Source organism: Nycticebus coucang, chromosome 8 (assembly GCF_027406575.1).
Source record: "Nycticebus coucang isolate mNycCou1 chromosome 8, mNycCou1.pri, whole genome shotgun sequence".
Classification (NCBI taxonomy): domain Eukaryota; kingdom Metazoa; phylum Chordata; class Mammalia; order Primates; family Lorisidae; genus Nycticebus; species Nycticebus coucang.
The window spans coordinates 10,397,642-10,411,489 of record NC_069787.1 but is presented as its reverse complement, the minus strand read 5'-3'; the positions used below and the strand labels follow the sequence as shown (position 1 = coordinate 10,411,489).

Sequence of the window (13,848 nt, the reverse complement as noted above, 5' to 3'; positions counted from 1 at the left end):
CCACTCATGCTAGGCTTTAGCCACCTCAAACTTCTCACCATTAGTACCCAGGCCCTTCTGTGACCCCCTGCCTTTGTACATGCTGTTTTTTTCTTCATGCAATGCCTTTTACCACCTGAAGAGCTCCTACTTATCCTTCAACCCCCTACTCAAAAGTCCTTTCTTCTGTAAGAACTTCTCCAGCTCTCCTTTGCAAAGGTACAGTTTCCACTCCTGTAAGTTTCCACAGTGCCTACACCAGCACTGCCCCATAATATATAATAAAGGATTGATCTACTTTTATAACTGTCTTTCCTAGAAAACTAGAGTCCATCAACGACACAGTGGGGACTATATTTTACCCATTTTTGCGTCCCCAGCTCAGATACAGACAAGGACCTCACTTATCAGAATATACTGGATTCTCTCCTGCAAGTGGCCACCTGTTCTCCTCACTTCGCTTTCCTTGTCTAAACCGTACATTGGGTGCTCTGCGTTGATACAACTGTTCCTTCCCTGGAGTTTTCATCTTCCTGGATTTCCTCTCAGTCAGGCTTGGGAAAGCCTGGATCTGCTTCATTATGTACCAGAAAGCATGAAATCTATGGGTTCCATGGGCCAAGTCCATCGTGAGGACACCCACACTCACTCATTCACTCAACAAAAATTGTAATCACCCGTTTAAACACCGAGAGCTATTCTAGGTGCTAGAAAAACACAAATGCACAGGAGAAACCAAACGGTTCTTACTGAGCTTCAATCCAGGTGAAGAGAAGAAACAAACAAACAAGGAAAGATAGATACATTTAGTCATAAATGTATCATATCATATATAAATAGCCACAAATGTGGAGAATTCAAGTCGGCTGATCCAATGGAGAGTTCCTGTGTGGCTACTTATGATGAGCAGGTGTGGAGGTGGCACACAACCCGAGAACTGAATACCAGGGAGCCAGCCAAGTGGCCATCCAGGTGACATGCATTCCTGAAAGAGGGAAAAGCTCAGTGCAAAGACCCAAAGTAGGTATGAGCTTGGAGAATGCAAGGAACCAGCAGAGACCAGCATGGCTGGACCAGGATGACAAGAGGAGAGTGCACCGAGGAGGGGACGGGTAGGCCGAACCCAGCTCTGTAAGCCTAGTCGAGGAGCATGGGTTCTATTCTCGTGTAATAAGACACTACCAGAGGGCTGTAAGTAGGGAAGTGAGGTTATGAGATATAAATTTTCCTGCTGGCTGCGATGGGATGACTAGAGTAGGGAAGACGCAAGGAGACCAGTTAGAACTTGGTTACTAACTGGGGATGATTTTGCCCCAGGGGAATCTGGCAATGTATGGAGACATTTTTGGTTGTCACAACTCGGGTTGGGGGCGTGTTCCTGGCACCTAGTGGGTAGAGGCCAGGGATGCTGCTCATTATCTCACATCATCCAGGATGGCCCCTCCATCCCAGGGTGGTCCTGCACCAAATGTCAGTCGTAGGTAAAAAACACCTGAGTTTGGAAGATGTTGCCCTGCTCCCAGCACAAGGTGATGGTGAAAGAAGCCAGGATGGTGGAGGTGAAGAAAAAGGTAGCTCATTTCAGTTAACGTTGTCAAATACTAAACGCTTTCTTCCTTATTTCCTTAGACCCTTTGGTCCCTTTTTAGCCATGGAGGGCAATCAGTGTTTACTGCCTCAGGGATAATATAGAAAAATTGTCAGTTCTTGGCTTCTGACTTTCAAAAGCCTAACTCTCAGGGAGAAGAGGAACCACTTGGGTTACAGACAACAGCTTTGAGAGACTGGGTGATGACAAAGAGCTAGGACACCACCCCCATTCCCCACCCCACCACACAGTTTGCACACACACACACAGATTTCCTGGACCAAGGGGAGAGTCAGTAAAGCAAGGTGTATGGAGATATCACAGATCTATAAGAAAAACATGTGCACCCTGCCACCTACTGCAAACAAGCCCAGGAGGGAAGGATGCTAAGGGAGCCACCAAATGGGTTCACAGAATCTAAGAACAGAGGGGAGCTGGGTCCCTTCCCCAGGCAGAGCGCCCAGGAGGCACCAGGGGAGAGAAGCCTGGGACGAACATCCAGGTCCCTTAGGGCCCTGCCCAGAGCCTGGGCAGTAGGGGGCCCAGGGACCTGCAATTCACAGGCAGGAGCCAAGGACAGGAGGACACATGAACAAACACGGACCAATCCCCGAAGACCCAGTGGGAAGGAAGGTATCCCCGCAGTCACCACAGTAGCCTGATGATAAATCACAAAGACCGGGCGGCGCCTGTGGCTCAAAGGGGTAGGGCGCCAGTCCCACATGCCAGAGGTGGTGGGTTCAAACCCAGCCCTGGCCAAAAAAAAAAAAAAAAAAAATCACAAAGACTGTCCCGCAACGGCCTTGATGCTGCGGAAATCTCCCTGGACCTTGAGACTCAACCGTGAAGGAAAAGGGAGGGGAATCCCAAAGTGACTTAGATTTATTCCTGTCACTGCAACAGAATAGAGACACAAAATGGAAACTGGATCACAGAAATAGTTTTAAAAACATATTTTTTGGCTCAGTGCCTGTAGCTCAGCAGCTAGGGCGCTGGACACATACACTGGGGTTGGCGGGTTCGAACCCAGCCCAGGCCTGCCAAACAACAATGACAACTACAACAACAAAAAAAAATAGCCGGGCCGTTGTGGCGGGCGCCTGTAGTTCCAGCTGCTTGGGAGGCTGAGGCAAGAGAATCGCTGGAGCCCAAGAGTTTGAGGTTGCTGTGAGCTGTGAAGCCAGGGCAACATAGTGAGACTCTGTCTCATAAAAAAATATATACATATATCTCGTGCACCTGGGTCTGTGGCCGAGGTTTGTTCACGCTGAAGCTCAAGAGGCCATAGACTTCTTCTCCAGGTTCATGTACACCACCATCAGCTGACATGGACTGTACCATCCCAGGGGCAGAGCCAGGTCCATTCAAGGCACCTTGAACACACCCCAGGGCAGCGTGTGTCCCTTACTGTCACACGCAGACGGGTAAATGCAACGTATATCGTTTGGGGCTGAATTGTTTCCAAATTACCATTGAACTCAATGGAGGAGCAATGTGTAGTTGGAAATGCAAACCCACGTTTTCTAGGCGACCTCAAAACACTGCTTGATGTTCCTTAGCTGGATCGAATGTGCATTTATTTTTTCTCTTCCCCTCTTCAGACCACCCTCTGGGCAAAGTATAAAAGTCAGGGAACTCGGCAAGAGGCAAAAGGAGAAAGAAGCCACATAGTCCACAACTGTGCAACCTGCACGTCCAAAATGGAATCCAAGGAACAGTCTTGTGAAATTCCCCGGAGAAAGGGCTGCAGGACCAAGTAAGTACAGGGAACGTCCATGGCCCCTACTTGGAGATTCACATTTAGCACATTCATGATTCCCAGAACCCTGAGGAAAGACACCTATTTCACTCAGTTTATCCTAGAACTTCCCTTTTGAGCACACACCCATTGTTTTTTCATCCTGTGCTTCTTTACATCCAATTTCACAGAAATGTATGCAGGGAACACAACCTCAAACATGAACTAGCATAATGATTAAACAAATTAAGAGAACAGAGCCAAAGTCCCATTCCTCACCAGCCACGACATTCTATAAACACCAACAAGCCATCAGGAACAGATTGTTTCCAAGTGAAATCGGGCCCAGGACACCGCTTCCTGGTGCTTCATGAGGCCAGAGGTTCTCAAGCTCAGCACCTTTAAGACGTCAACCCTGACCCCTTTCTGGTGGCTAGGCAGGAAAGGACTCAGTTTCCGAAAGCAGCCTAGCCTCATCTCCTCCTGGCCTCGCCAGTCTTGACCCTGCTAGGTACCCGTGCCCAGGCAACCACCACCCACCAGAGTGCACCACCAGAAGTTGGGAAGACCCTGGTTTCAACTTAGCCCTGCCAGTCTTCACAATGCAATCCAGTGCCATTTATTAAAGATTTTATTTCTCTGAACTTCAGCTTTTAATCTGTTAAAAAGGGAAGAATAATGACTATCTCACCGAGTTACCGGATTCACAAAATGAGATACTCTAGTATATGACTGAGGCCAAGAAGCTCAGGAAGAATGAACGTACAGCCTGCAGCACAGCTTACAATGGTCGCTGCATGATGAAAGGATAAGGGCTTCTGGGGAAAAAAGGTCATCCCTAACATATAAATTCTGATGGTAAAAACTCCAGAAATGTCCAATATGAACCCTCAGATCTATAGATTTCCCCAGACTTGGGAGAGCCCTGGAGTAAGGTGCCACCTTCCACACCCACTGAGAAGGCTCTTGACATAGCCGCCTTCATCAAATCTCCACTAATCTCCACACATCTCCTCTACCAGGGACAAACTAGGAAATTCAGCAAACCATGAAGGATATCGCTTTTGGCAGTAAAACCTCTACTTTCAATGGAACGAGAATTATTATGGGCTGACTGCATTTCTCCCCAAAAGGTGCTTATGTTAAATCCCTGACCCCCAAGTGATGACATTTGGAGATGGGACCCTTGGGAGGTGATTATGGGATAAGGGTGGGACCCTCATGATGGGATTAGTGCTTTATAGGAGAGGACAGCAGGGCGCTCTCCAGGAGTACACACTGAGGAAAGGCCATGTGAGCACACAGCAGGAAGGCGCTGCCTGAAAGCCAGGAGTAGGCCCTCACCTGGAACTGAGTTTGCCAGAACCTTGATCTTGACCTTCCCAGCCTCCAGAACTATGAGAAATAAATAAAAGCCACCCAGTTCATAGTATTTTGTTATAGCAGCCTGTGCCAACTAAGACAGGTGTCAAAGAAAAAACTGTTTGAGCTATGAGTTAGTTATAAAATTAAATTTCTTATAAGTAACTTATAAGCCCATCCCTCAACCAGTCACATGCCAAGCACATTGAGGAAGCAAAGAGGACTGTGTGTCTTTCTGCCTTCAAGAGGTAATGGCCAAGGGCCTCAAGACAAATTTCAATTAAGGATAATAAAAGTTTGCAGTAGAGCTGCAGAAGTGAGGGAACCAGTGAGTCTTCCTAGGAGAGTTAGGCAGGCATTGTGGAAGGTGTTATTTGAGCAGGCATTGAAGGATTGGGGTTGGGGGAGAAATGATCTGCATTTTAAGCAGATCAAGGGGGGCATTTAAGCATAGCAAAGACACAAAGGGGAAAGACCTGGAGGCTGAAAATGGAATGGAGCATTCAGAAAAAAGGGATTGGTCTGCTGTGGTTATAAGGGCACAGGCCCGTCACAGAGAAAATGACTGAAGATGAAACAGGAGAACTAGCTGAGGCCCTATCACCAGGGACTTTTGTGGACACCAAGAACAACATGTAGGTCACAAGTGGCAAACTGGTGGCCCAACAGACCAGAATTTTCCCACCCTATTGACATGTTTGTACAGGCAGCATGGTGTTTTCATAATTTGATTCCATTTTTTTTTTTTTTCAGTTTTGTCTGGGGCCGGGTTTGAACCCACCACCTCTGGTATATGGGGCCAGTGCCCTACTCCTTTGAGCCACAAGCACTGCCCTTGATTCAATATTTTAAAACCAGGAGATTCTATTTAAAATTCCAGATTCCCTTGAAACACTGCAAGAACTGACCATTCTGGGCTCACTGTCCTGCCTGGCAATGACAGGCTGGAGCTCAGCTGCCCTCTCTGGATCAACTCCCTGCTTGGCCACAGTCCCTACTACTCCCCATTGTTACCCAACCCAGCCTGCTTTCCCCATTTAATCTCATTGAAATCAGTGAGCATTCCTGAGGAAGTCCTCCAATCACTGTAGGCTATGCTCTATTTAAGACTAAGCTCACTTTGGTGCTTGGTTGGAGGTTATTTTGTGCTTTGAATTTGTTATTTCCTTCTCTTATTTTATCATGTTCCAAGAAAACTTACAGAAAGAACATATCATATACTTTACACCTGTCACAACACTCAACACAAGACCAAGTACAACATAGATGATCAATGTTTGTTGAACCAATGCGTACATGCATGAGTAAATACATGTGCCTCTGTGATTATTCTCAATATCTGCTGTTATTCCTCAAAATTCTAGACTTTTCAATTAAGATGGCCTAAAATGAATATGCATATGTAATAAAAACAAAATGCTAAGATCAATCATTGAATTTCTATTTCAATTTTCTGATAGGTTGAAATGGAAATAGGAACTCTAAATAAATGCAAAACAGACCATTATATCTGCCATCAAGATGAATTAGAGCCCTGGATATGCTTGCAAATAAGATCACCAAACACTATCAGCAATCTTTGAGGGAACTGTGGAGAACAGAACAGATGCCAAAAAGCTGGAGACTGGCAAATGTTCTGATTTTCAAAAGGGGAAGGAAGTTATAGCTTGCCAGTTCCATACTAGATAACATGATGTCACTCTCAGGCAAGTTTTTTAAACAGATTTATAAAGGAACACTTAGGAGCACCTAGGACAGGAAGCAATGCCTTTTTGGCACCAGCACCGGGCCACCAAGAACAAGTTGTGTTAAATTCATTTAATTTTCTTCTCTCTAAGAAGGTTCCCAGCCCAGTAGATTGACAAAATATAGCAGACATAATACACATGGTGCAATGAAGGGAGGAGCAGCAAAAAGACAATTCAACCTTTAGGTAATATGAATGGAAGTATTACACACAGAATAAAGGAGGTGATAATTGTTTTCCTTCTCTGACCACATCTAGAGAATCACATTTAGAACTTAGTACCACTCTTGCAGTAGGATATTAATAGCATGATCTTATGGCAGTCCTTTCCTTTCAGCAAAGCCTCTTTAAAAACACAAAACTCTTGGGCACAGTGGCTCATGCCACTCTAGCACTCTGGGAGCCTGACACAGGAGGATCCCTTGAGCTCAGGAGTTGGAGACCAGCCTGTGCAAGAGTGAGACCCTGTCTCTCTCTACATAAAACATAACACTCCCAGCCAAATTTCTAGCATCTGTTGAAAAATTCGAAGATCTGGCTAGGTCTACATTCCTAAATGGAAACAGCTGGTTGAATCCAAGTAGTGGATGGCTGTTTAGCCAGGACATGTGATCTTAGGTCCACCATAGTCACACCATCCTTCTTTTGCCCGCAGTGAGGTGCTGGACTGGCTGCCACACAGTGCTACTCACTTGGCCAACTTCACTCGTTTATTCTACCTGCCAATCACCCAAAGACACTGGAGTCTGCAATGCCAGATGCAACAGATCCAAAGGTTAAGGAAGATGATAAGTGGCAGTGAACCATCTTATATAAGCAAGTGCACACTACAATCAGAGGCTCCAAACACCCAATGTCATGGGCAGTTATAGGGAAAAGGTATGTGTCTTGTCCTGTGAAGTCCCAACTGTAAAATCAGTAGATGAATGAGTGACATATTTAACACGACAAGAAAAAACAGAAGAGCCAGAACGGTCCAAAGATACAATATATGCGCTTGGAAGGTAATGAGTTCCCCCATCAACAGAAAGGTGCAACCATACGGTTTATAACTGCTTTGCAGTTATATAATCAAAGGAATTCAAGTGTCTAATGAGGTAAGAGAAGGCATGAGTCTAAAAATTTTTATAATAGAAAAAATTCTATTCTACAATCGTTTGGCTGGGCGCAGTTGCTCATGCCTGTAATCCTAACACTCTGGGAGGACAAGGCAAGAGGATTGCCTGACCTCAGGAGTTGGAGACCAGCCTGAGCAAGAGTGAAACCCCATCTCTAATAAAAATAGAAAAGTAGCCAGGCGATGTGGAGAGCACCTGCTCATGAGGCTGAGGCAAGAAGGATTGCTTAAGCCCAGGAGTTGGAGGTTGCTGTGAGCTATGATGCCACAGCACTCTACCCAGGGCAAAAGAGTGGGGATCTGTCTCAAATAATAATAAATAAATAAACAAACAAACAAACAACATTCCCTTTTGTTACATCAGTAGACTCTTGAAAAAGAGATAAAAGAGAGTAAGTCAATTAAGAACTCAGCACCATTTCGAGAAATCAAAAGTTCCTTTCACAGACTACAAAATCTACCTAAGTAAATTGTACCAAACTAGCTAAATGATACCCAGGAAGAAAGGTGATTTGCCGCAGGCAGTGTTTTTGGTGATTGGTCAAACATTCCTCAGAGGCCTGCAATGGTCAAACATTCCTCCGAGGCCAGCAACAAAGGCAAGGGGATGGAAAGTAAGAGGAAACAATGAAACTTGATGATCAAGAGGCAGCCAGTCCCCAGCAAACCGCCATCTGCTGCTGACATCAATCCTTCCAGGGGCAGCTTCAGGCAAACAATGTATCAGGGAACGCTAGGCCTGGGAGAAAACTGGCCTTGTGACCTTGGGCAAGTCATTCCACCAGACTGGGCCTCAGTTTCCTCATCTCTGAAACTGAGCCCATACTAACCCTTTTGTAGTGGGTCCAGAGGAGTAATATAATATCTGTGAGAAAGCTGTACACACATCAGTAATTATGATGATGATGATTAACAAATAAAATTTTAAAAGAAAATAGTTCAGAGGCTTTCAGGGACAGCAGTATCCCAGCAGTATCCAGATACCCTAATCTTGTGGGTGTCAACTCTAAAAGAATAAAATTAAACTCCTTTAACCAGAAGGCAGAGAAATTTAGAATCTGGAAGAGACAAGATCATTTGGGCAAATTTCCTGATGAAATGCGTGGTAATTGATGCATTCCTGATGAAATTCACAGTATTTGCTAATTAGTTGTTAAAATAAAGGCGGAAGATAAAAAGTAAAAAAAAAATTAGCCAGCACAATCAATGCTTAATTGGTCCTCAAGTAAAGTTCACTGGCCCCGTTGTACAGCAAGCCTTCAAAAATGAAATAAGCACATTTCCTACCCTGACAACGCTTACAAAACCCGAACTGTCCCAAACTCAACATCCTCCTTTTTTCATGACATTTTTCATGGGAAACTCAATTTCTAAAAAATAATAATAATCAGCCCAATTCACTCTATAAAACAAAAACTCCCCAAAAAAGAATCTATTCAAAGACTGAAACTAGGCTTTTGTATTGAGCAGTGGGGTGAATTCAGATTTCTGGCCAATAAAGTGCTTGTTTCTGGATTTTCAGCAAGGCTAAAACATCCTAAGTCACCATTGCCTACACTGAACTGCAAATGAAAAGGAAGAGACCAGGGAAGAGGAGGGTTTTCCGCTCTTCTTTGCCCTCAAGTTTACCCAAAGGTGATGACCACACAGGGTTTGACCAGAACTAAAAAGCAAAAGACAGTTGGTGAGACTGGGAGAACAAAAAAAAGAGCCCTCCTGCCATGGCTGGTCCCCTCCCAAAGTTCCCAAGCTTGTAAAGCATGGACGGCAGCTGGGATGCTGGCCCTCCGGCCACTCCTGGGAGACCATCGGCTTCCAGGGTCTTCAGCTACAGCAGCATCTAGGAGCAGGTGTGGCAACCTCGGATCACTTGAGCCCCAAATAACCAACCCGCTCAACCGTCCATACATAACCTCAAGGCTAGGCCTCAGCATCCGCTGAAGATGTGTTCTGTCTCTACTTTGTGAGGAAACACAACACTCCCTATGTCACAGCAAGAACCATGACCAGAAAGAAAACGGACACCAGAGGCATGGCCCAGGCTTCCCCCTGGGCAATCCTCAGAGAAATGGTAAGCGCAGTTCCTAGACCTCTGACATATCCCTTGCCAAAGCTGAGCCCAGAACGTGGGCAGGTGGGAGAAGCCCCGGTCTGGCCTCTGCATGCCAGCAATTAGCTGTGCAACTGTGTCCCTTTTCTGTCTCGACTGGCTACTGGATTTAGGGAGCGGCTTCTGAACGAAGTGTGAGCGTGGTGGCACCACAGCTGGAACCCACAACGCCAGAGGTCATCTCACCCTCCCAGCAGGCTTTCCCTGAGACCACAGAAGCCAGGCGGTACCGACCAGCCCACGCGGCACACTGAGGGGTTGGCGTTGAATGAAAGCTGATGACCCTAAACGCTAGAGCACAGAGAGATGGGGCCGCACACTGCAAGCTAATACATTTTCTGCATCAAGCTCCCTCTTTATGCTTAAATGCCTGCATTAGCCTGGATCAATATGCCCCATAACAGTTAATCCATGACAACCCAGGCCAGCCGAGAGACACCGACAAAGAAGTCCCGCCCAGGGAGGCTGCCTCCCTGCACACATGCCTGTGAATTCCAGCCCAGAGAAAGAGGCGGAGGCCAAACCACCACCACCACCACCACTACCACCGAAAACCAGAAAGGGTGGGCGGTGGGAGCAGATCACTTAAAAATATACACCAATATTAACGAGCTTTTCCCCTGGTGGGGACCGGGTGGAGGTAGTGACTATCAAAATAGCCTTAGAGTGACATGTCATCGCCAAGATGATGGAGTATCCGCGACGCTCCTGAAGTCGGGCATAGGATCCTCCTCACACACCTGCAATGCAGAGATTGCTGCCCGTTCCCTAATCCACACTCCCAGCCCCAGCGCTATCTGCAGTTGAAACCAGTCCGGACTTGTGCGGCTGCCACTGTTCCTCCTCACAATAAGATTATTGATGCATAACAACATTTCATGATGGCAGGGAGGAAAGAAAAGGGGTAGTCAGAGCAAGAGAAAAAGGAAACGGGAGAAGGAAAACTCTCCAGCCAGCACCTCACCTTTTATTTGGGCTTCATATTCGGCAATGATCTCTTTGTCTTTCTTGAACTTAGTTTGAGATGACATCTTCTGTGGCCAAAGGAACTGACAGACTGTTTGATTTATTTCTCCTTTTCTTCTGAGTCCTCTCTCAAGCCCTGGTAATCACAGGGCTCTGGTTGATTTCACAAGGTTTAGGGGCTAATCTCTCTTTTGGCTGCAGAGCAGGGGTAAAAATCCTTCTCCTTCTGGGAGGAAAATTCTCTTTACTCGCAGAGAAATGGCTTTAGTAGCTTGCAGCTCCTCTTGCAAAAGAAGGATCACCCTAGGAGCACAGTAACCTGCCCCAGATTTTCAAGATTTTTCTTCCAAAAAAAAATAATCATAACAGCCAAGAGCACTCACACACACATACACACACAAACACTCACGTGTGCATGCGTACACTCATCCAGACACGCTCACACACAGTTGTGATGTGAACACAGGCATCTACACACACACACCCCTCACTCACTCACACGCACACACACTCACTGGATCACACACACACACACATCCAGGAGAGGCGCGGCGCCTCCTCGGTCGTGCAGCCAGCCCCTGGCTTGCTTTGAAAGGCTCAGCTAAGTCGATGGTCAGGTTGCCAAAGGGCGGGTCATCTCGCATCCTCCCTCCCTTCGGAGACTCTGGTCTGATGTCCAGTGAGGATGAAAGCCAGGAGAGCGAGATGGAAGTTTTCCTGCTGTAAGGCTTAAGCTCCAGTGAACCCAGGCTGGACTGCTAGCCCTTGCAGGGCCGGCTCAGCTCTCCCCTACCGCCCTCGCCCTCGTCACTAGACTCCGCCTCCCGGATTTTATAACAACTGACACATTGTAGCCTACAGGAGAGCAGAACTCACTGCAAGCAAAACGGGGAAGAAACACTCACAAAAGGGAAGGCAACAGGAAAAAGAATTGGGTTGGGAAGGCTTGAGAGACTCCTGCAAACTCCAACCATTAACTGTTGGGTTAGGGATTTTTTTTTTTCCAAAAGCTAAAGATCCCTCCCCCTCTTTTTTTTTGCACTGTGCAATTTAATTCAATCTCCCAAGTCAATAGCTGTATGACAGTAAGTCACTCTGGAGAGTCCAGCAGAAGGCCTGACCCATGTAGAGAAGGGGATTAACATGTGCAGAGCAATTACTTGGTGGCAGAGACAATGCCAGGAGTTTCAGGCATGTGGCTTTGCAAAGCCAGTGACAGCCAGTAGGCTGGAGGCAGACACACCGGAGCAGTGGCTTGTGGGCTTTGGGCAAATTCATAACTCATTGATTATCAGTTTCCTTGCCAATAAAATGGGCTCTTTCGGGGGGCTCTTTCATTCAATTTTTTCAACAGATATTTACTGATGGCTTGTTATAGGTCTGGCACCGTTCTGACCACAGTGATATGGCAATGATCAAAAGAGGGGGGAAAATCCCTGCCCTTCTGGAGCCCCGGGGGCTCCAGATCACACAACACCAGGCATGCCAATATTCTCAGTAAAAGCACCTCCAGAGCGATATGCATTGTGAATGGCGCCCCCTGGGAGAGGAAGACAAAAAAAGTAAGCATAATGATTAAATGTATAATATAGTAGACAATGGTAAGTAAGCAAGGAGAAAAAATAAGGAGGGTAGGGACATCAGGAATAAGGGGAGCTCTTGGGAGGATCAAATAAGAATGCAATGCTAAGCTTTGCACAGAGTATCTCTCTTTCACAGAGAAAGGAGTAGGAGCTGGGGTTCGGGAGGTGACTTACCCCAGGTCAGCAGCATTCCAGCCCAGGCTATCTGACACCAGATTCTGCTCCCCCATGCAAGGGAGAACAAACCCATTTCACGTGCATGTAAGGTAGAATAAAATCTGTTGTGTACAAATGGAATCAATCATCAGAGGGTCCCTGACCCCTGGAATTTCATATACCGAGATTGTCATTAACATGTGTTGTTCCCTATCAGCCCTTGAGAGAAATGTTCACAAATTTCTCAAAGTAAGTATAATTTTTCATTTGCCGTTTTCTGAGTATATAATACATGATTTTATCTGGACTCAGGAAAGAATAGGTTATCCATGCCAGGTCATCAAGGCTTCCCAGAAGAGGCAGCAGCTGCAATGGGTGTCCCCACCCAGGCAAGGCAAGATAGTTCTATGCTGCAAGCAGCATGGCCCACAGGTGGAAAAGCACAGGGTCAAGTCCAGCCGGTGGATTATGGGGCTTATTTATAGCTTCGTGCTCAGAGGCAGGAGGCCAAGGAGTTCAGAAATAGATGCCACCAGCCCACAGCCCCACCCTCCCCAAATCCCCAGCCTGCATCCTCTGCTAGTACCCTTCTGATTAGTTTAAAACAGCAGAAGCCTTACATGTCACCTGAGAAAGATATGTTCAGAGATCAGCATCCCTGCCTCTAGCCCAGATTCTCCAAGGAGAATGGGAATTAATACCATGCGTCCTTTGCTTATGGCAGACTCCTGAGCTTTGAGCTCAAAAGAACTTGAGCAAGTGATTCCACCTGCTTGGGTGCCCACTGGTGACAAGAACTCAGCCAATGTCAGCTCTTTTCACCATTGTTAAAATTTTAAATCCACAAATAGGAGGCCCATGTGTAGGGCACTGTGCCATGGAAATGTCACAAAAAAGTCACACGAAAGCAAAGTATGGTAAAGAACCGTGTCCCTGAAGGTTGGCAGAAGACAGCTTTTAGAGTAAGACAGATGGGATTCACACACTCACGCCGCCGCGTAGCAGCTGTGGGGGCCTTAGGTGGCTTCCTACCTTCTCTGCCATTCAGCTTCCTCATCTGTCAGCTGATGGTGACCCCACCCGCTGTACAGGACCCAGGGTGACCCGAGATGGAGAGTGCCCGGCTTAGAGCAGAAGTCCCACAGATGAAATTGCTTTTTCAGAGCCCAACGAAGCAGGGCCAAGGACCGGTGCTCAGGCTTTCCATCAATTCCTGGGTTTGGAAGCAGGAAGAGAGAAAAGAAGAAAAAAGGGAAGAACAGGAAAAGACTTGTGCCTCCTGCAAATCCATCACCACTCACAGTGAACATGCATCACCCCAAATGTTCTATCCCCAAGAAGATACAGTTGTAACCTGGGAAGCCCCCAGCAAGCCCCTGCACCACAGCCTCAACCTTTCCCTTTGAATCCTTCTATGACAGCCTTTCTGCATGGCCACTTCTCCCCAGCTACATGAGAACTAACTGCCATTCTGATGTCTACTCTTTGCATGGTAGTAACAG

General features: G+C 46.6%; 1 protein-coding gene across 5 annotated transcripts in view; it reads right to left on the bottom strand.

The window, feature by feature from the left end:
* Positions 1–11,377, bottom strand: part of SRGAP3 (SLIT-ROBO Rho GTPase activating protein 3) — a 261,624-nt gene extending 250,247 nt beyond the window's left edge. For all 5 annotated transcript variants that reach the window (XR_008381621.1, XM_053599336.1, XM_053599337.1 and 2 more), the window contains exon 1: positions 10,606–11,377. Coding sequence is in view for 4 of the 5 variants with exons in the window: in XM_053599336.1 (XP_053455311.1) it covers positions 10,606–10,672 (67 nt within the window). In the remaining variant the exon portion in view is untranslated. The remainder of the gene's footprint in view (positions 1–10,605) is intronic.
* Positions 11,378–13,848: the final 2,471 nt, after the last annotated feature.